Here is a 24345-nt window from a genome sequence, read left to right on the forward strand (position 1 = left end):
TTATTCTAAAGGAAATTATATTGGTGATTCAATACAAAACATTCTTCCCAAGTCAGAAGAGCTGAGAGTTGAAGCACAACAGAATTAAAAGTTTTATCTTTCTTCAGTGCAGGTGCAGGAATGCTATGACTACAGTTCAGCTCGAATTTTAAATCAGAACTTGTCATCCCATACAATCTAAATTTCTAGAGCAATTGGAGGAGTTATTCTTTCTTCACTTCCTGTGTTTATAATTCTGGACCTAGTCAAAACATATTATATTCTACCCCAAGTGAATAAGATGTAAGACTGCAAATACCCTATTATATACTCAATATTTTAGAAAGGCACATAATAATCCTTTTCTAATGCAGTTCTATGTTTCCTTATGAAGATACTAGGAATCAGTGTCATTTACATGTAAGCTCAAATGCTAATGTTTATCTCTAAATGGGTCTTGTAGAATCATTAAATCAATCTCATGACAGTAAATCAAGTATCTGAAACCTTCTTTGTGGTCAACATTAGGGCTAGCAAGGATTGAGCTTTGTTTATCCTTAATATCCTGTTCAGTAACAATGCCAACAATACTATGGGAGTTTTTACAAACTAAATCCTTATTTATCATTTCCTCAAATATGGAATCTGTCTGATTTACATCCAAAAGGCCACTGCTAATGCCACATCCAGGGAGAGTTCTTTAGCTGAAAATTGCATTGATTGATTTGTAAGAGTCTGAACCATGGACACGCAGTACCAGCACACCGTCTGGACTCATCAAATTTCCTCCTTTGGTTAATGCTACTGTCCCTGAGCACACCCATTCAGACCAGATGGTTCTTATTCAATCCTTGAATGGCTTATTCAGGCAAACATCCAATGGCTGTAATAGCGATGTCAGACCCCCCAGGACTCACGCAAAGATCAGTTTTTAATTTTTTGGCCATATTTCTTACTCCATCTGCTAAATGTGCATGGAACAGTTCCCATACTTACATGGAACATTTGTGGAACTGCGCCCCCGGGCAGGGATCCCATATCTGCTGCAGCCAGAATTTGACGAGATCATCGTTGAGCCAATCCTCTGGATATGCCTAGGCTATCATTCGAGCAATATTTCTCCCTTTTCTCTCTGTGTTTCTTTTTTTAAGATTTACTCAGAAAACTATGAGCAGCTTTGATTTATCCAGCTGGCTAGACAGGATGTAAGTTCTTTCTTGTTCTTGCTGATGAATGCAGTTTTGAAACTCCGAGAGATAAGATCAGAGGTTGTGGGTATTCCATTCATGTTTCTAAGACACACAAACTCATGTTTATCCTGTCCGATGCTCATTACTACCAGTTAAGACAGTCTAGCAAAGCATTTCCTGCTCACAATCATTTAATGTTGGCAAATAATATTGAAAAATAATACTAGGGTTCTATTCATTAGATAGTATCTTTCCTCTGAGGAAGTCTACAAAAAGCTCACTAAGATACTATCTCATTTCAGTCTCAAAATGTATCTAGAATAAGTTTTCTCTCATTCTGAAATGGAAATTATTTCAGAATTGTCATCCTATCATATAGTTATATTTAAATATTCTACTGGCACCTTAAATGAAAAACACACGTAGCATTTTATTTTTAAAGGGTTAGAACACATTGCCTTAAATTCTCTCAGGCTTAGTGACAGGTTTACCCCAGTGACAGGTTTTTGCGTGAGGTTTATTGATTTTGTTTTTTATAGGAAAGCAAAAATCAGAGGCACTTTGAAATATAGACGTAAAACTTCAAATTTGGAATTAGAAACACCTAGACTGGAATCAATCGAAGTTGATCATATTAATTGAAAATTTTATAACAAGTTCTCTGTATTTTCCTCTGTAATTTTTATTTGAGTAAAAATTTCCAAATAAAATAAAATTCCAAATAGGTAGTCTTAAGATGGGAAAGTATCAACAGAAACAAAAACAAGTAATGGGGGAAAATATTGAAACCAATGAAAATAATTATTTTTATAGCAAATAATATGGCAAATACAGTTGGTTTAAAATAGATTTAAAATTTTTCAGCTCACACATATAACTTTTTCAATAGTTTTTTTCCTCAAAAATGCAGTTTAATTTCTTGTTTACAAGTCTCTTCATAAATTTAAAGACACTAGTAGAGATATTTTTAGGTCTTCTCCCAATATTCTATTCTTTTCTTTCCAAGAGTCTATATTTTTTATTACTTTATTCATCCATTCATTCATTTTAAGGCTTACCAGGACCAGACAGAAAACTGTCTACATGTCTTGTATGTTTCTGGAAAAATAGGTTTGTTTTATATGCTAATTTTAGATGGGGACATGCAGTATACTGACTTTCTGTACTACTGTACTATGTTATGAATATAAATGACCTTTTGGCATATACACCTTCATATACTTCCAAGGTTCTTCATGAAGCCCCCGTTGTACTGTGATGGTATGTCAACCACTAGCAACTCAGTGCTGTGGAGTTGGAACTGACTCATGGCTGATCCTCCACTTGGTTTCTGCGATTGTAAATTTCACAGGAGAAAATGGCCCATCTTCCTCCTACAGAGAGGCTTGTAGATTTGAACTTCCAGAGTTGTCACACCTTTGGGTTAACAGCACACCTCCCTAAAGACTATGCCATCAGAGTCATCTATGACTCAAAGTGGTTCTAAGAACATCAGATCTGAACATTGCACCACCCTCAAGGTCTCCTCAAGATATGCTTAAGCCCATTGGTACAGTCATTCATCTTACTGAGAGTCTTCCTCTTTTTCTCTTATCCTTCATCTTGTTCCCTGAAATACTTCTCATCAATGTTTTACTTATATTAATTTAAATTTAATACTGTTATTTAAAATTATTTGACAATATTTTCTGATTATCTGTCAAAATTGTCTATGTATTGCCTCCTTCATTTATATGTATATAGCTATAAGATTTGACATTTGAAGGCATTGTTTCTAAGCACAGATGATAGGATAGCAAATGTGTTTACCATATAAGCCATTGGTGGCACTGAGCTATGCATTATCTGGTGGTTTATTTATTTGAAATGATTACATAGTCCATAGAATGCTTCCAGGAAGACTCTGTAGTATTTGGAAAAACTATTTTTTTTAAATAAAAAAAAAAAAGCAAAAGATCTCTAAGCCTTGTGACAGAATTATTTCTAGTAAAAAAGAAATTGTGGTCCATGGATCAAGTAGAATAACAATCAATCAATAGAAGAGCTGATTCTCACTATGACGTTCCTCCTTTACAGTTGAGTATTCTTCTGAGTCCAGATTGATATAAATTGCTACATGTCACTGACAAGATTTCTTGGTTCCAAAATAAACCTAGACTGTTGTTTCAAGAATGTGGTTCTCAATATTTTCTATTACTCTAGTGGAAAAAATGGAGGAATTTTTGGTAGTGTGTGAAGGACTTTTTATTTTTATTGGCTACTTATATCTAAAAAAACCCCCTCCTTTAATCCTTTAAAATGACCCTATCAATTCATGCATTTAGCATAATTTACCAACATTTCCAAGCTCAGCATGGAAAAGCCATCAACATGGTACTAGGTCATGGGTCCTGAATGAAGCCGTCAGCAAGGATTAATAAACTGTGACAAGCTGCCCAAAAGCTTTCATTCTTATTATTTAAATGTCAGGGGGAAAAAGCTGAAATTCAGTGTAATCTTTGTTGAAACCAGCCCAGCTAACATGGAAGAAGTCAGAACTGAGAACAGATGACAGTAGCAGTTTCTATTATTAAAATTCAATCCGTAGCAAAGAACACAGAATTTACATATACAAAAATTCCTAGAGAATTTTGAGAATAGCATACAGTTTTTATTTGTGTTAACAACTTTTCCACAATGAAACCCAAATTTTGATAAGGTTTTTGAAAATGGAAATAATAAACATTAATTTAAGGCTTAAAAAATGTTTTATTAGTGTTCTATTACTCATAATTCAATAGTGGAACATACTTAAACAGCATCAGGAAGATGTTGCTTGACTGGTCTACTTTTTTGTTCTGTTACATGTAAGGTCAAAATGAGTTAGAGTTGACTTACTGGCAGCTGACAACATTAGGTTCTGGGCCTGTACTGCATTTAAGTGACTCTAATTAAAAGAGTCTTATAAAGTAAGCCAATTTTTAAGTCATATAATTTCCCTCAAAATTATTTATCAGAAAAAAATTGAAACTATATGATTAAATAGACTAAAATATATAACTACATAATTGTTGGATTCTTATCATAACATATATATATACCTACATAGATAATACTAATCCAGAAAACAATCGCTCAATGCAATTTCCTAAACAATTCATTTTTAGGAATATTAAAATGTAACAACCCCACAGGGCTGGTTTTTCAAGTGCATTTTAAATTATATTATTTCCTAACGGGCAAATATTAGTATAAAACTAATCAGTCCATATTATATTTCACACACTTTGTAATAAGTTTGTGCTTACCCCCTTTTCAATATTCCCAGTTTGACACAGAGTCCCCTCAGCTGCTGGAATACTGTTGGTGACACAGCGGTTGCTTTTGCTGAGACACCAGAGCTCTCTACACACTTCCTAGGAAAGAATGCAAAAGCAAGTTGATCAGAAGTAAAGATTAAAATTCCACTTAGTTCTAGAAAAGATACCTACCATCATTCACAATCATTTTAAAAAAGACCAGAGATAATCTTCTTTGTCCTTATACTACCGTTGAAGCATCAGATATTATTTTGGGAAAAGTCATTATAGAAGGTGGTTATGCAGCTCACAGAATTATTTAAACATTAGTTGTGGTCTTATTTATTTAGTTGATAAAATATATCTTACCTTTGAATTCAAAATAGTACGATATACTTATTTAATTAGAAAAAATATAGTTCACTATGCCAGAAATAAAAAGCTAGGGAGAAATGGCATTATATTAATATTAAGAAAGAACATTTTAAGACCTATCCTGAAGTGCAATGGTGTCAGTGATAGCAGAATATCCAAACACCCACAAAAAGACACAGGTAAATGCAGCTATTCCAATTTATGCAACGATCTCTAATACCAAAATTTAAGAAATTAAAGGTTTTTTACCAACTTTTTTAGGCTAAAATTGATCAAAATTCAATCAGCCTACACTGATAAATAATGAAGATTGGAGGGCAACAATTGAAACAAAAACCAAAAAATATGACATTGGTGACAGTAAAAGCACTGGAGATCCCACGATAAAAGTTGAAAGATCAAAGACAGTAGCTGCAAATATCTTTTTTTGGACAACATAGTCAATAACTGTAAATGTGAATCTTAGTGGATAGAGTACATAGGCATTAAAGTAACTATATTTATGGAAAAAGACAATGAAGAAGATCAATATAATCAAACAAGTCAAGGGATAATTGGGAAAAAGGCAATCATTGCTCATATGCAAGTTCGAGCTAAAGCTAAGCAAAATAAAACCAAGACTGAGAGTCATAACACAATCCTAAGTGTGTTGTGTTGCTACATCCCATCAAGCTCACCACAATTCATAGTAACCCTATGAACAACAGAATGAAATTTTGTCCTTATCCTACATCATCTGTGCAATCTCTGCTATGCTCTAGTACCTTTAAGCAATCATTGTGGCAATCTATATTGTTGAGAGTCTTCTCCTTCACTGACCTTCTACTTTTGCAAGTATGATGTATTTTCCTAAGCACTTTAGCCTCTTGACAACATGCCTAAAGCATGGGAGATGAAGTTTCACCATCTTTGTCTCTAAAATACACCCCAAAGGACTTTTAAGAATATCTCACACGACTTTGGAGACAATCTCTAGAATAAATTTGACTCACTGAGCTTCACCAAACAAAGAACAGAGAAGCTGTGAGATGGCACTAAAGATATCATACATAAAGGAAGCAAAAGGTTATTTAAATAACAAGAAATGAAAATAGATGTCAAAAGAGAACATAAAATTTTCTCTTCAATGTAGAGAAGCTAAAATGAATGGAAGAAATGATAAAAAAATTAATCAGAATTCAAATAATACACTTGGTAACACAAATATTATAACGAAATGCACAAAGATTTGGAGTTATAAAACAAACCAAAAAAAGGAGACACCCTTGGCATTTTTCAAGCTGAAAGAACATATAAAATATCAAGCCTTGAGATGCACTAGTGAAGGATTCTATAGGCAAAATAATTAAATGACACAAGAAATAGGATCTTCAGTCATTTCAAGAGGTAACACAAGATCAGGAATCAATGGTACAGAAGGAGAAAGCACAGATTGCACCAAAGGCTTTGACATAAAACAAGGCTTCAGGAATTAAAAGAATAGCAATTGACACATTTTACCAAATGGATACAATATGGGAAGTGCTTGCTTTACTATCCCAAGAAATTTGGAAACATTCCAAGTACCTGGACAGCCTAGTGAAGAGATCCATATTTGTGCCCATTCCCCTTTGCAGCACCTACGGCTGCCAGGAAACACATATGACCCTTGGGCATGTGGGCCTGGGACCCATGCCCAGGGAAGGCTCTGTGCTGTGGGACCCCAGAGGGCAGGTTGAGGGCGCAGATCCAGGAGGGAGAGGGGGGTTAAGGAAATAGGAAAGATCTGGTAGAATAACAGTGTATATACAAACTTTGAAAGTAAGCCAGTATAAAATAAAAATTTTATAAAAAGAAAAATTATCTGAACAACTTGAAGGAGGCCATGCATATATTTTTGTTTGCCACCAGAACAAGATGGCTCAGATAACACAATTCATACTTGAGAAATGATAAAAAAAAGATAGGCAAACCAACAGAATTTGGAAATTACAGGACAATATCATTAACATCACATGTAAGCAAATTTTTAAGATTATTAGAAAAATGTTTATTACAACAGTGCATCAATAGAGAATTTCCAAAAATTCAAGTAGTTTCAGAAAAAGGTCATGGAACCAGGGATATCATTGCCAATGTAAAATAGATACTGACTGAAAGCAGAGAGGACTAGAAAGAGGTTTAACCTGTGTTTTACTAAAAATGAAAGGGAATTTATTCAACACTGCAGATCATAACAAATTATTGTAACACTGTGAAGAAAAGGAAAGCCAAAATACTTTTATATCTCAGAAAAATATACCATTAGTCATGCTACAGAAACTTTATTTTACAAAAGTGTCATGAAAATCTATTAGAAAGTGCAATGTTAAAAACAATGTTACTATTCGAGGTACTTTTCCCCCAAAACCTTCAATTCAACATTCATAATAGAGATTCCCTATGAATTTTTGTTTGTTTAGTGAATGATTTTCTTCAAAAGGTAGATTCCCATTTCTAATAGGATCTCACTACCCTAATGCGTCCCTGGAGATTAATTTTCTACAGCATTAACTTTTCATAGATTGTTGTCTAAAATATGGGCCTGAAGAATCTATGTCTGAAAATGTCTCTCAAGAGATTAAAGTATTCATGTCTCCCAAGATACTAAAATAGTCAAAAGAAAAGACTCAAGAGTTTTCCAAATAGAGGTCACAATTGGAATCTCGACCTGAATAAACTTTTTAACTGCTAATTACAAGACTTTTCAAAGTATAAAAAAAGATGCTTTCTTTCTAAGGCTGTACATTTTTATGGAAGCAGACTGCTTTGTCTTTCTCCTACTGGTGGGTTTAAAACTCCAACTTTGCAGCTAGCAGTCAGGCATTTTAACCACATTACCACCAAGCTCATATGGAAGATAAGATAGTGTGAAATCAGACATATACCTAAATACTATCAATTGTTACAAGTGTATGATTATTGTTAAGTTCCTTTGAGTGAATTCAAAGGACCCTATGTCCACCAGCTGTCAGCTGATTGGGCTGTCGTTGCTTATGTGTTGCTGCGGTGTTGCAAGCTGTAACCAGTATTTAAAATTCTAGCAAAATCACTATTAGTAAATAGGTTTCAGTGCCACTTCCAGGGAAAAAAGATTAAAGAGAAACTAATGGTCAATGAAAATGTTATGAATTATTATTGTTGTTGTGTACCATCAAGTCAGAACAAAACAATAACTGACTCTCCACAGTTTCAGAGGTAATCATGCAGAATGGCTGAAGGATTCGAACTGTGTGCAGAACAAGTTCTTACCATTAAGCCACCAGAACTCCCTATATTATTAATAACAACAGGATATATAACCTGATATAGTCCTGTAAGATGAGACCCCCTGGGATGGAAGTCAAAGACAAATAAGCCAAATCCATTGCCCTCAAGTTGATTTACACTCTGAGGCTTTCCATCAGGTTTCCAAAGTTTTAACTCTTTTTTTTTTTTTCATTTGAAATTAGGATTTCAGTGAAAGTTTACAGAAAGGATAGATTTTCATTCATTTATTGATACACATTTTCTTCCCTCCCCTTCTCCAATTCACTTGGCAATGCATGCCTTGTTCCAAATTGTCAATTGTCATACACACAATGTCTCATCATCCATTCCCTTCAAATAGTCTTTACCTTCTCCCATTCCAGTGTAGTGTTTTTTTCCCAGCTCTTCCCAATCCCATTTTTTATAACTGTAGCCCTATGCAGTATTTGTCTTTTTGTAATTAAGATATTTTTACTGAGCATAATGTCTTCCAGACTCATCTCTGTTGTGAGGGCTAATTCACTATTACCAAAGTTGCTGATGGGCACTTAAACTGTTTCCTTTTTTTTCTTCTATTGTGAATAATACTTCAATAAACATAGACTGAAATAGATCTGTCTGTATTCATTGTTCTGATTTCTTTAATATATTTCCCAGTAGTGGTATGTTGTTGTATGCTATCAAGTCAGAACCAACCCATAGCTGATCTTCCAGTGGATTTTCTGAGGCAGTAGATCACATGGGAAGAGACTGCCCAATCTTCTTCCGTGGAGTAGCTGGTGAATTGAAGCACAGCTTATTACTAGGCCACCAGAGCTCCCTAAAAGTGCATGTGAGGTGATTGCTCACAGCTGGATCAAATGGTATTTCTATTTCCAACTTTTTGAGAAAGCACCAGCCTTCCATAATGGTTGTCTGATATGGCAGTGAATGAAAATTAATCTTTCCACATCCTCACCAGCATTTGTTGTTTGCTGCCCTGTTGAACTTTGTTATTGTTACTGAGATTATAGCTCATTGTTGTTTCAATTTTAATTTCTCCAATAGCTTTGGATTTTGAACATTCCTTCATGTGTTTTTCTTTGCCATATGAATTTCTTGGGCACATTTTGTGATTGGGTTGTTGGCCTTTTACTTGTTGAGGTGACACAGTATTCTATAAATTTACATGTGAGTCCTTTATCAGATATATCATTGCCAAATGTGTTTTCCTCAGTCTCTAGGCTTCCTTTGTACCCTGCTGGTGCTTTTTTAATAAGCATAAGAATTGTATTTTTAGAAGGTATCATAAGTCTATTTTATCATTTCCTAGTTGCAGATTTTTCATTATACTTGGAAGTCTATTCATATTGTAGGTTAAGACCTAAGGTCATTCCTAATTTTTCTTCTGATGAACTTTATAGTCTTCTGATTCTACTCTTAGGTCCCTGACCCACCTTATGTTGGGTTTTGTGTATGGTGTGAGGTATGGATCTTTTGCCAATTTTTTTCCATACAGTTTTCCAATTTTGCCAGCACAGCTTGAGGCTGTAATTTTTAATGAGAGGTGACTTCCAAACTTTCTCCTGCACAATAGCTGCTGAACTCAAGCCACTGATCTTTCAGACCTAGCACAAAATGCACTAAACCACCAAAGCTCCTGCACATGGTGGGATCTTACTCTCCTTTTCTACTGATGGTATGCTGTAAGGTGTGGTTTCACCTCGGTATTTCTAGGAGTCCTTTCTCCCCTCTTCCCTCTTCTTTCCTTTTCACGTTAACTCTTTTTTGCATGGCCTACCTTACTTTGGCTTTGCCTCTGTTGTATTGCTTTCATAAACCCTTTTCATTTATTTTGCTAAAACAACAAATATACAACTAGAGAAGAGTTCATTCTCCAAGTGGAACTCAGCTTAATGTTAACATGGATGAAGTAAAACTTTTGAGACTTTAATTTTCTAACAAGATACAACTAAAAATGAGAAGAAATAGGGGAGCTCTGGTGGCCTAGTGGCAAGAAGCTGCACTGCAATCCCAGAGGAACACGGTTCGAATCCACCAGATGCTCTGCCGGAGAAGGAGGCGCAATATCCTCCTGTACCAGTCAGATCTGATTTGACGGTACACGCACACAAAATAAAAAAAAAAAAAAAAACAACAAAAAACAAACAAACAAAAAAATGAGAAGAAATAGATGCAAATATCCACTGATAATCATAGTATGAAATAAATTAAGTCTAATTCTAAGAAAATTCGAAGTTATTGAAAAATTAAATATTTTGCCTAAAGATAACTGAGGCATTAGTGAGCTAAAATCAACTGGTATTGGTCATTCTGAATCAAAAAGTCAATTGGTATACGGTTTTGAGAATAACATATTGAAGAGAAATGGAATCACACTTGTAGTCAGAATGTTTCAAAATCCATTTTTAAGTCCAGTGTTGTCAGTGATAGGATAATATCCATTGCATACAAGAAAGACCTGTTAATATAACAATTATTCAAATATATACACCAAAGATTGACATTTTCCCTTGCATACACAAATCTTAAAATTTGTGATTCATATACTGATGAAGACAAAGACTTGATAATCAATATTTAGATAACAGAATTTATCTATTTTCGCAATTACTTGCTATGCATCAGAGAGCTGAACAATGTCTAAGGATGACAGAAGTAGAATCGATGCCTTCAAATTGGGGTGATGAAGAAGAATCTAGAACATAACATAGACTGCCAAGAAAACAAATCGGTCTGTCTTGGAGGAGAATGGAGGCTAGGGTTTTGAAGCTCTTCTCACATACTTTGGGCATGTGGCCAGTACAGACTTGTCCTTGGAGAAGGACATCATGCTCAGAAGAGGGGAGAGACACAGGAAAGGAAGACTCGAATGAAATGGATTGATATAATAGGTGTTGTCAGGACAGGGCAGGGATCAGAGCTGCTGTACATAGGGTCGCAGGCACTAACAATGGTTTCAAAATGTAACTAATATCAATTCTTGTTTATATTCCATCCTGATTTTCTGGATTAATTTGGTTTTTTGAGGCCTATGTACTTAGGTAATTAATTTAGAAAAGGACTTATGTTTTCCTGCTTTCCTAAATATACCTTGTTAAGTAAGAATTTACCCCAAATTCCATTTTCATTGAACATCATTCTATGCTGATATTTCTCTTACATCAGCATTTTCAAGGTAGTAAGACCATTATAATCTAGTCCTTCTGGATACTGATTAAAATAAACTTTAGTGAATTTTCTCAGGTATAAATTATATTTATGTACTTGTGACTCAGGTCATTATTTGATTCTGAAACATTATTAGCCATATTTTAAAAATACCTTTTTTTCTTTGTATTAATGGTTTCTGGAATTGCTTGAACTGCTTGTTCTGGCTCTGTAGGGTAGCAGTCCTAGGTCAGCTCTGTCCTACATCACATCTCCAATTCTCTGCTGTGACAGCTGCTGCTCTACTTTAAGTCTAGCTGGCACAAAAGTCCTGACCTTGACATGTGTGTATTATGTTCATGCTTCTTTGCTGGTGGTGAGATTATCAAAATCTGCCACTGAATCCGCTCAATTTTTTTAGCAAGATTTATTTGTATGTGATATTAATGATATTCTTTGATAATTTCCACATTCTGTTGTATTATATTTGTTGGTTTCTTTTTAAGGTGGCTAGGTAACGCTCATTTATATTTGTTGGCAGAGACTAGTGAATATATCCAGTACTGTTGAAACATATCATTTTGTAATCATAAATGTCTGGGGCCGTATCTTTTACAATGTCTTCAATGCAGCTTGAAATTCTTCCTTTGTACCACTGGCTCTTGATCATATGTTGAAATGCTAAAGTGTCAACCACTTTTTTAGTGCCATGATTATGTGTAATCCTTCCATTTTTCTTAGGTTCTTTCTGTATCATTCATGATTTTATACATAGAATCCTTCAAGATCACAAACTGAGGCTTGAATTTGTTCTTCAGTTCTTTCAGCTTTCTAACTTCAGCTTTTTGTCGTTAAAGCTGCCACTTTACATTACTATTCAGTTTTCTTATTTCAGCATTTCTTCCCTTTGTTTTGCCTTCTTTATACACTATTTTGAGTTTCATAACTTTTTTCTGACATCCAACATAGTCTTTTCTTTATTCCCTGTATTTGTTATGACATTTTGCTTTTTTCATGGATAATGTCCTTGATGTCACCCACACTCGTTTGGTCTTTCGTTATTAGTGTTCAATGTAGGAAATCTATTCTTGTGATAGTTTTTAACAGAAGAACATTATTGTACATAGTGTTAGAAGATGAGTCTGAAAGTACTATACAGTGAGGAGAAACAGTTTCAAACAGCCATTAATAACTGGAACATGTAATGTACAAAGTACAAATCTAAGAAAATCAGAAGTTGTCAAAAATTAAATGGAATTCATAAAGATTCAAATAGTAAGCATTGGTGAACTGAGATGAACTACTAATGGCCATTTTGAGTGAAGCAAGCAGATAATCCATTATCCTGAAAAAGACCAACTGAAGAGAAATAGTGTAGCATTTGTTGTTGTTGTTATGTGCCATTGAGTCGCGTGCATGTAGCATTTATAGTAAAAAAATATTAAAAATTATGGATTTGTTACAAAGTGCAATGCTGTGGATAGAATATTATCCATACACATGCAAGAAAAACCTGCTTATCCCAATAATATTCAAATATATGCACCAACCTTTAAAGCCAAAGGTGAAGAAATCGAGTATGTCTACCAACTTATGCAAAGTGAAATGGATAGAACATGCAAAAAGATGCATTAATAATAATTGGTGATCAGAATGTAAAATTTGAAAATAAACAAGGGCTGATGGTTTAAAAATACGGCCTTAGTGACAGAAATGAGGCTGGAGATTGTATGATAAAATTTTGTGCAATCAACAATTTACTCATTGCAAATATGCTTTTAAAAAAATAATAAGTGGTGACCATACACATGGACCTCACCTGGTGGGCTACAAAGAGATCTGCTTTACTACATCTGTTGAAAACAATCTTGAAGAATTTAATATTAGTGGTCAAAAAAAAAGGTCGGGGGTAGACTTTGGAACAGATCATCGATTACTAATACAAAAGTTCAAATTAAAATGTAAAACATTTCAGCCCATAAAGCCCAAAAAACATGTAGTCTATTCCAATTGAAGTTTAAAACCATCTTAAGAAGGTTCGATGCATTTATTACAGAAAATCACACTTTGTATTTATAATGCCTCAAATCTTTCACCTATATTTGTAAGTTTAAAGAAAGATTATTATCAAATTAAGAGTATAATCATTGCCATCATTGATTCACAGGAAGACATTACTTCTTTTTCCACGTAGCAGTTGATGCATTCAAATTACTGATATTTTTGTTTGCAACTCATTGTTGTGGTTAAGTGTCATCAAGTCAATTATAATACACAGTGAGCTCATGAATGGTGGACCATCCACATCATCTTTGAGATATCTGAGTAACTGTATCAATCCACCTTATTGAGGGTCTTCCTCTCCTTGCTGACCTTCACCTTTCCAAGCATGATGTCCCTCTTCATACAAAACATGCTCAAAGTGGGTGAAATGAAGTTTCATAATGCTTGCCTCTAAGAAGCATCCCGACTGCATCTTTTTCCAAGACATACTTAACTTTTTGACAGTCCATGGCATAATCGGTACTCTTCTCCAACACCAAAACATAAAGGCATAGATTCTTCTGTCATCCTTATTAATTGTCCCACTTCTAGATGCATAGCAAGTTGTAAAAATGATTTGAGTCAGGTGTACCTTAGTCTTCAAACTGACATTTTTACTTTTCATTTCTTAATTCCATAAGTCTTGATTCCCTGGTTGCTGATGCCAAGGGTGTTGACTGTGGTTCTAAACAAGACAATTTTGATCTCATTTCCACCTATAATCTTCTTGTCTGTTGGCCCAGTGATGAGGATTTGTGCTCTCTTAATATTGAGATATAACCCATATTGAAGGCTGTATAGTCTCTGATCCTCTGAAGCTCAAGTGTTTCAAGTCTTCTTTATTTTCAGCAAGGAAGATTGAGTCCTAAGTATAACATAGGTTGTTGATGAGTATTCTTCTTTTCTTGATGCCACATTCTTCCTTGTAGAGCCAAGCTTCTCAAATTATTTCTTCTTCATACGGAATTAATATGAATAAAGAAAGGATACAGCCATGATGTACACCTTTCCTTTATGGAACAGTGTTCCTTTGCTCTGAACCACTGCTTCTTGGTCTAGGTACAGGTTTCATATGAACACAGTTAGGTTGTTCAGAGATTTCCATTTTTCTCAATGTCAATCATAATTTGTTATGATATACAGTCAAATGTCTTTTCATACCTTTCATAATCAATAAAACATCCTTTCATAATCAATAAAACATAAATCATATTCTACTTCTGGAAACTAGAGAATAAATATTCTCTAATTTCAGCCTAAATTCATCTCACACGAGCAATGCTATCCTTCATACTATGGCTTCTTCTAAGTCCACGCTGTATTTCTGTTAGTTCTCTAGCAATATACTGTTCTGGCTATTTTTGAATAATCTTTGTTAAGTTTTTACTTGTTCATGGATATTAATGATGTTGTTTGTTTTTTTTTTTTTTATGGTGAGAAAAATTTATTACATTTAGAATTAGCCCGCTGGACTCAGTTTAGATGATCCCAATTTTGTTGGCAACATCCAAAGCATCATAATCAGGAGCAAGTCGAACATAGGCCTTCTTCTCTCCATCAGACTTAATCAAAGTGTTGACCTTAGCCACATCAATGTCATAGAGCTTCTTTACAGCTTGTTTAATTTGGTGCTTATTGGCCTTGACATCCACAATGAACACAAGTGTGTTGTTATCTTCTATCTTCTTCATAGCTGTCTCAGTGGTCAGGGGAAATTTGATGATGGCATAGTGGTCAAGCTTGTTTCTCCTTGGGGCGCTCTTCTGGGGGTATTTGGGCTGCCGTCGGAGTCTCAGCGTCTTAGGCCGCCGGAACTTGGGTGACGTGCGGATCTTCTTTTTTTTTTGGCTGTGGACGCCCTTCAGGACTGCCTTCTTGGCCTTCAATGCCTTTGCTTTGGCTTCAGTTTTGGGAGGGGCAGGGGCTTCCTTCTTCACTTTCGGCGCCATCTTCGTAGAAAGGCGATGTTGTTTGTTTTGTTATGTGCTGTTGAGTTGCTTGTGACTCATATCAACCCTACGTACAAAAGTTTCATTTGTTATGTGCTGTTGAGTTGCTTGTGACTCACATCGACACTATGTACAACAGTGGGGAACCCTGATCTATTTTGCAGCAACCTTATTGTCTCTGACCTACCTACCTCCATTACCCCAGTCACTGGCAATGATATTGTTCAGTAATTTCCATATTCTGTTGGATCACCTTTTATGAGAATGGAACAAATATGGATTTCTTCTAGTTGGCTGGCCAGATAGCTGTCCTCCAGATTTCCTGGAATACTTTAGTGAGCATGTCTAGGGCTGCATATGTTTATTGAAACATGTCAATTGATATCCCATTGATTACTGGGCATTAAATTTTGCTAATGCTTACAGTGTAACTTGAACTTATTACTTCATCAACATTGGTCCTTGATCATATACTCTACTTTCTAAAATGGTTCTGTGTCCACCAATTCTTTTTAGTACAATGATTGTGCTAGTGCATTCCTTCCATCTTCTGATGCTTCCTGGATAATTTAGAATTTTGTCCATGGCATCCTTCAGTATTGGAACTCAAGTCTGGAATTTGTTTTCAGTTCTTTTAGCCTGAGAAGTGACAAAAGAATTCTTTTCTGTTTTCCAACTCCAACTATCTCCACATATTGTGATAATACTTTACTTTATCTTCTCATGCTGTCCTTTGAAATTTTCTATTCATCTTTTTTTCTTCTGTAGTTAATACTATTATGTGCTAATTCATTACACAGTTACAAGAACTGAGGCAAAAACGGAACTTGTACACCAATGTTCATAGCAGTTTTATTCACCATTGCAAGAACATGGAAACAACCCCGATGTCCAACCACAAACAAACAGACTGAGAAATTAAGGTAATGGTAATAAATCAGGATTGTTGTTGTTGTTATGTGCCTCGAGTTGTTCGACTCGTAGCGACCCTATGTACAACAGCCCTAAAGCGTGCCCTATCCTGTGCCAATCTCATTGCCCCCGACACACCCATCCTGAGTACCCCAGTCACTGAATCAATCCACCTCATAGAGGGTCTTCCCCTCCTGCGGTGTCCCCCTACTCTACCCAGCATGATGTCCCTCCCTAAAGACCTGTCTCTCCTTACAACATGTCCAAAGTATGTCAGACGAAGCCCCAGAATCCTTGCCTCCAAGGAGCAGCCTAGTTTAATCCTCTCTATGATGAATCTATTTGTTCTCTTGGCAGTCCATGGTACATTCAATACTCTTCTCCAGCACCACAGCTCAAAGGTGTCAATTCTCCTTCTATCCTCCCTAGTCATTGTCCAACTCTCTGATGCATAACAAGTGATTGCAAAAACCATGGCCTGTATCAGGCGCACCTTAGTCTCCAGAGAGACACTGTTGCTCTTGAGTATTTTGGAGAGGTCCCTAACCGCAGACTTTCCCATCGCAATACGTTTTTTTATTTCCTGGCTACTGGTGCCAAGAGTGTTGACCGTGGAGCCGAGCAAACTGAAGCTGTGAATAATCTCAATCTCCTCGCCATCCATCCTGATGCTACCGATTGGTCCAGTGGTGAGAATTTTTGTCTTCTTGACATTGAGCCTCAGCCCATATTGAAGGCTGCAGTCCTTGACCCTCTGCAGTAAGTGCATGAGGTCCTCCTCAATTTCAGCAAGCAAGGTTGTGTCATCTGCATAACGCAGATTGTCCACCAATCCTAACGCCACGCTTCTCCTCATAGAGCCACGCCTCTCCTCATAGAGCCCCGCCTCTCGAGCAAATATTTAATACAATAACACACACACACACACACACACACACACACACACACACGAGAGTAAACAAGCAACTTAGCAAGTAAAGACGGAAAAGATATGTGCCAAAACATTATGCTCAGAAGAGATAAGGATCTTCCTCCAGAGAGAAAGTATTCTTTAAAGCAAACAACAACAACAAAGACATTTCTGTTAGTTAATGCCATCTACATGTGATATTTTTTAAACAACCGTGATATGCAAACAAATATTTTGTAAGGAAATTAACTATAGTTCTTCTGATCATAACGGAATCATTTTACAGTTACTGAAAGATAACTTCAACACAATAATAAAATTAGAATAATTGCTCTCCTAATCTTCCCATTCTCTTCAAGGAACAGTAAAGAAATTCATTCACTTTATTGGGGAAACTTAAGGAGTAAGAGACACAAAGGAGGAAGAGACACAAAAAAGTCCAAAATAACTTTTAGAAGGTAAAACAATGTATGAAGAAAGAATGGTGTATTTATTGCTAAATGGGGTATGAGGGGTGTTGCTTTTCATTTTAAAGAACTCTAGGCAACATAAAAGAGACATGCACACATTTTCTAACCTTTGGAAACTAACCTCTCTGCTATGTTCAACCATGTATTCTGTATATGAACCATTCTCTTTGTCCTCATTATACTATCAGTAACATCTCTCAGCAGCTGTTTGCAATAAAAGATCTCAACACTCAAAGAGGTCAGGAAGGAGCAGCAATGATTAGAAAGGTTACTTATCATTTTATCACACAAAAGGAAAATTGAAAATGAACATATGGTGACCCCATGGCCTACCACCAGGTGTTTAGTAACCATCCAAAGAGAGAGGATAAGGCACCTTTATTTGAACTTTAAATAGTTTAATCCTGCTATGTGGATAATACAAGTGTAAGATATCCTGAGAGGCAAATATGAAACAACCTTACTCTAGAAACTCAGATTATATAACTAATAACCAATTTCAAAGAGTAAAAAAAATATATTTTAAGTCCTAAGAAGCAAACCCAAACTAAAAGCTATTTATTTTTAAGAATAAAAATAATAAAGGATCTATGATTATTACTTGTAATTTAGGGGGAAATGGTAAAATCTATTTCTTATGTCTATATCAGTTAAATTTATATGTACAGATTCTAAAAGAATATTCAGGGGATAAAATACTTCCATATTTCTTATTGTATAAGCCCATATCAAGCCACACTGCAGAATATTTATACCATTTCAAAACTTTCAAGAAAAAGTTATTCTACAATCTCTCTCAGTGTAACATTCCATTATTTAATAACTGGAAATTCTTTCTACTACCTAATCCAGCACCTTACAGCTGTAAAAATTAAGACCAGTGTGGTATTTTATGCTCTTGGTAGAGAAAAAGAACAATTTCTTACCAGCAATCAAACTATAAATGTTCAAAAGTCTGAGAATGGTACTGAGGCCAACTTTTACTTTCTTTTTAATGGAGTAGTCAAATGACATTTCTTTAAAGTTCTCTTAAATGTCCTTCTGAGCATTTCACTACTACCTTTAACACGTTATCTTTATTTATCCAACAACACACACATACACATACATACACATTAAGCAGCCAAAATAAACTGATAAAACCAACACATAATTACATGAAATGAATGATTCTCAATTAGGATCCAATGGAAACTTAGCTAACTGGTAGTGATAAAATAATAGCATGTAAACACAAAAACTGGAAAACCAGAGAAACAAAATGTATTTCTCCAGAAGGAGGCTACACTATTAAGTACTCTCGATATGGAGATTATACTGATCAAATAACTCAATTATCTTTTCTTTAGTAAGTGAACTCATTATTAAGACATCAGAATTTAATGCAGCAGTTATCATGGATCATTCTGTTGTTTAAAATTTTCACTGACTCCACATGAGATCTGTGATACTAATTCAGATATGCCTCTCTGGCAGTACAATCCTGCCAGTGGATCCTGGAGAGAAAGACGGGTAATCTTCTACATTGAAATTTACATTCTCAGAAAACCCTCTGGAGACTTAGCTGTGACTTAGTTATTAAATGACAGCAATGAATTTGCATTCCATTTTTTTTAGTTGAAAACGGAATCATTTCAATATGCTCCAACAGCTGTTTAAAAAGGCTACAGTGCACACCCATGTTTATTGTGGCTTTGTTCACAATAGCAAAGAGTTGAAAACAATCTAAGTGCCCATCAACAAACAAATGGATAGACAAGCTGTGGTATCTTCACACAATGGAATACTATGCTGCATTGAAAAACAAGGAACTCATGCAATATTATTCAAAATGGGTGACCTTGGAGGACATTATGTTGAGTAAAATATCTCAGGCACAAAAGGACAAAAACTTCATAGTGCCACTGTTGTAGAATGGTATTGACATCAGAGTTGGGGTGAGACTGAGAAAAATTGGATCAATTATGTGTACTGCATTGAAAACAGATGAGGGAGAGAACAGTTGAAAAGCAATATATAATTGGGTATTATGGTTATCACAAGAGTCCAGAATGAAGGTTGCATGGTGGAGTGTATTCACAGGTGGAGGGGCGTTATATACCAATGAAAGAATTTTTCTTTTACTTTTCAAGAGAAGAGTGAACTGGGGAGGAAGGGTAGGCAGGGAGAAAAATGCAACAATGAATGAATGGAAATCTAAAATCTATGTAAACATTCATTAAAATTATTTTTTTAAAAAAGGCTACAGTGTAGGGTGTTCTCCTAAATAAAAAATTCATATTCATCTCAGCATGCTACCTTAAAGCAGCAATCTAAAGCCCATTTGGCTTGTTTATTCCTTTATCATGTCATATTTATGTGATTACCTATGTCTAAGGATTGGAGGAAGATTTATCAACAACCTACATTATGCAGATGACACAAACCTTTCTGAAACTGAGGAGGACCTGAAGTGCTTGCTGCAGAAGGTCAAGGACTGTAGTCTTCAATATGGATGAAAGCTCAACATCAAGAAGACAAAGATTCTCACCACTTGGCTAATTTGCAGTACCATTATAGAAGGAGAAGACGAAGGTTGTCAAAAATTACAGTTTGCTCAGGTCCACAATCAACACTCTTGGCATCAGCAGTCAGGAAATCAAAAGACAAATTACACTGGGAAAATATGCTGTCAGGGACCCCTCTGGAGCACAGAGAAGCAACAATGTCAGTCTGGAGACTAAGGTGCACCTGATCTAGGCCATGGTCTTCACAATACATGCTGTGCATCAGAGAGATGGACAATGACTAAGGATGACAGAAGAAAAATTCATGCCTTTGAGTTGTGGTGCTGGAGAATAGTCTTGAACCACCAAGAACACAGATATGTCTGTCTTGTAGAGTGAAACTAAGACTCTCTTTTGAGGCAAGGATTTTGAAGCTCTGTCTCCCATACTTGAGTTCATGGCCAGGAGGGACCAGTCGTCAGAGAAGGACATCATGTTTGAAAGGGTAGAGAGACAATGCAGGAGAGAAAGACTCCAGAGGAGATAGATTGGTACAGTATCTGGGGCAATTGAGGGGAGGTGTGTCTTGGTCAGTAAGACTGGCTCAGAACATTTCAGACTTCAGAGCTGTTGTACATAGGGTTGCTGAGTAACAGACAACTTGATGGCTCTTAACAACAACAACAAATTATACCTATAAATCCACTCACTCACTCACTCACTCATTCACTCACTAACTCACTCACTGCCATGCAGTCCAAAGTGACTCAAAGCAAGTTTACATAGGCTTTCAGTTGCATGGGAGGAGCTTTGACCAGCTTTCTCCAGCAGATGAGTTTGTTGTTGTTGTGTACTGTCGTGCTGGAACCAACCCACAGCTGACTCTCCAGAGGGTTTTCAGAGACAGCTAATTGCATGGGAGGAGATTGTCCATCATTATCCGTGAAGTGTCTGTCATCCTCATGTACTCAGCATTGCAGTGCACCTTCTTGCCATTACTAGCACACCAAATTTCAGCTAAATACACTATAATTTTAAAAAGTATTTAGAATCTTTAAAAGCTGGTATGGTATTATGAATTGTGTAATCAGAATTTTTCATATGACAGCTTATGAAGACAAAGCAAAGTATTATAGTGAAATATAGAATGAGCTGGAGTTAGAAAACGAAAATGGTAGTAAACAATACACAGTCTTCAAGCTGCAGGAATGGAAAAACATATTCAAACCTCAAGTTCCAGCATTAAAGGGACTGTGGGCAAAATCTTGACTGTTGCAGGAAACATTTAAAGAAGACAGAATAGTCACTGTACCAAAAATAATTGGTTAACATGGAAACATTTCAGGAAGTAGCCGTGATCAGGAGTTAATTGTACCAAAGGAAGAAGTTCAAGCTACATTCAAAATATAGGTGAAAAGTAAGCCCCAAGAACTCATGAAATACTGACTGTGGAATTTTAATAAACAGATGCTGCCCTAGATACATTTACCAGTTTACATCATAATGATGATAACAATGTATTCTGGCCTGTTGGAGATTGTAATGCTAGGGCAGGATTGGGCAAGGTTTATATTTGTTGCTCATAAGGTTATTAGGAGTTGTAGTCAACTCTGTGGCCCCTAAAACCACCACCAACAAAACAGAGCCTTCATTATTTAGTAAATGACAAATAGATCTGAAAGAAGAATGAGAAATTTACACTGAAAACATTCTTCTTAATTATTGTTATTCTCATTTTATATCAAGTACTCTGAAATGAATGAAAGATTGAGCATAAAGAAAACAAAGTAAAAATGTTTATTAACTTATTTTACCTAGAATGTATATGTAGAGCCTGTGAAAGTGATACTATGCTATCTTAATGGAAATTTATAGAGTTAAAACTTAATTTCAAACACAAATAAAATTCAGATTAATTTTTTCACTTGCTCATAAAAAGAGACAACTGATAAAAATAATATCTAATTTTATTTGATCGTGAATTTCAAACTACAAACATACATAAAAAACTATGACATATGTTTAACTATTTCTGAAAGACTAAACAATCTAAGGAGTATGTGACGACCAGAACCATAAAGAAAAAGGGAAAAAAAGAAGGCTATATTATTTCCCTACAGAAATAAAACAAGTATATATTTTGGAAGAGTAGAGAGATAGCACAAAGGAGAGGAAGACCTCAGATTAGATGGCTTGACAAGGTAACTGGGGCAATGGGATTAGGTGTGTTGGAGTCAGTGAGACGGGCTCAGGCTAGGGCAGGCTTCAGAGATGTTGTACACAGGGCTGCAATGAGACATGGGCGACTCAATGGCACATAACAACAAAACATACACTTTACAGAGAGAATAAAAAGGTCAAAGTTTTATACTATGTTCTAGATAACCATATAGTTGCATATCACCTTTAACTCAAGAAGACAAAATGTGTTGTCAAACTTACTACTTTTAATACGACAGTTGGCAAATAAGGCATATTAAAAATCATTAACCTTTGTACTATATACAAAAATAATAACTGGTAGGGTTCAATAAGATATTGTTTAATTGCAATTGCTTTAAAATGAAGTTACTTGTTAATAATTTTAAAAGGGACTTAATGTGAACAAAAATAAGAACCATCCTTACGTTTTAAGCCTGAATATATTTTTATAAAATAATATTCTAAATTTTTGTTGTTGTTCTCCAATGACTCCTCCCATGTGATTAACTGACTCTAAAAACCCACCAGAGGGTCAGCAACAGGTTGGTTCTAATCCTATAGTACACAACAGCATGCTTATGTCATGTCTCTATTGCTAAAGTGAAGGGGATAAGCATAATGTTTCAAAGAGCAGCCAAAGAAAACAAAGCAAAGTATTAATCAGATGTGCAAGAGCTGGAGTTAGAAAACAAAAAGGGAAGAACTAGCTGAGTACTTAACAAGGTAAACTGTAAAACAAAGCCAAGCCTTGAGGTGTAATATTCAAAGGATGCCATGAGAAAAAGCCTGAATGATCCAAGAGGATCAAAAGGAGATGGAAGGTAAATCCAAAAACATAAAGACCATAAGTGTTAAAATGGGAACAAATTTAGGAGCCCTAATCTACATATTTTCATGGCTGATATTGAGCTTCTCCAGCAAATCTTTCCACAAATGTAATCTATTTTATTCCTATGCATACTATCAAGTGAAATCCATGTGTATAGCCTGTGTTTATGTTTCTTATAAAAGGTATTTGCAATGAATAAATCATTGAATGTGCAGAACTCTATCATTCTATCTCCAGTCTCATTTTTCTCACCGAGCCCATGTTTTCCAGCTACTGATTCTTCTTCCCTGTTCCCAACTTTTACATTCCAGTCGCCCATCATTATTAATGCATCTTGATTACATGTTTGATCAATTTCTGACTGCAAAAGTTGGTAAAAATCTTCTATTTCCTCTTCTTTGGCTCTAGTTGTTGGTGCATATATTTGAATGATAGTGGTATTCTCTGGACTTCCTTGTGTGCATATGGATATTATCTTGTCGCTCACAACATTGTATTTCAGGATAGATCTAGAAATGGTTTTTTTAATTATGAAACCAATCCCATTTTTCCTCACCTTTTCATCCCCAGCATAATAAATCATATGATCATCTGATTCAAAATGTCCCGATGCTAAGCCATCTCATTTTGGCAATACCTAGTATGTCAATATTTATGCATTCCATTTCTTCCTTAACAATGTCCAATTTTCCTATGCTCATGCTTCTCACATTCCACGTTCCAATCACTAGTGTCTTCTTACAGCTGTTTCTCTTTGTGTTTCCATTTCTAAGATCTCAGTTTCAATTGTCATGACTGTTAGCCCAAATGATAATCTAAGTGTGCTCTATTGTACGTAGGGATTTCAAAGGCCTGTCATTTCAGAAGTGTATGACCAATCCTTCTTCCTAGTGTGTCTCAATTTTTAAATATATATAATAGTAACCGACAGACATTCATTCTCTCTTCCGCTCCATTTCTGTCACCAAGTCCATGTTTTCCAACTGCTGAATCTTCTTCTCTGATCGAATTTTGCACAATAACTTATTTATAGCAAATACATTTTTAAGAGACATAAATGCAGGTTATATACTTGGATTTCACGTGGTGGTATGCATAGGAATCAGATAGATGACATCTGTGGAAAGAACCACTGGAGAAGCTCAATATCAGCTGTGAAAACTAGGCCAGGAGCTGATTGTGGAACAGACCACCAACTACTCATATGCAAGTTCAAGCTGAAGTTGAGGAAAATTAAACCAAATCCAAGGCAGCCAAAATATGACTTTGAGTCTATCCCACCTGGATTTCAGAACCACCTCAGGA

The 24345-nt window shown here is 35.6% G+C and overlaps 1 protein-coding gene across 1 annotated transcript in view; it reads right to left on the reverse strand.

Annotated features, from left to right (window-relative positions):
• ADAMTS6 (ADAM metallopeptidase with thrombospondin type 1 motif, 6) overlaps positions 1–24345 on the reverse strand; it is a 509355-nt gene that overhangs the window by 224383 nt on the left and 260627 nt on the right. Inside the window, exon 11 of the mRNA XM_006899365.1 lies at positions 4457–4564. Within this exon, the coding sequence (XP_006899427.1) occupies positions 4457–4564 (108 nt within the window). The remainder of the gene's footprint in view (positions 1–4456; positions 4565–24345) is intronic.

The sequence above is a fragment of the Elephantulus edwardii genome, unplaced genomic scaffold (genome assembly GCF_000299155.1).
Source record: "Elephantulus edwardii isolate Elephantulus edwardi_28Jun2011 unplaced genomic scaffold, EleEdw1.0 scaffold00254, whole genome shotgun sequence".
Classification (NCBI taxonomy): Eukaryota; Metazoa; Chordata; class Mammalia; order Macroscelidea; family Macroscelididae; genus Elephantulus; species Elephantulus edwardii.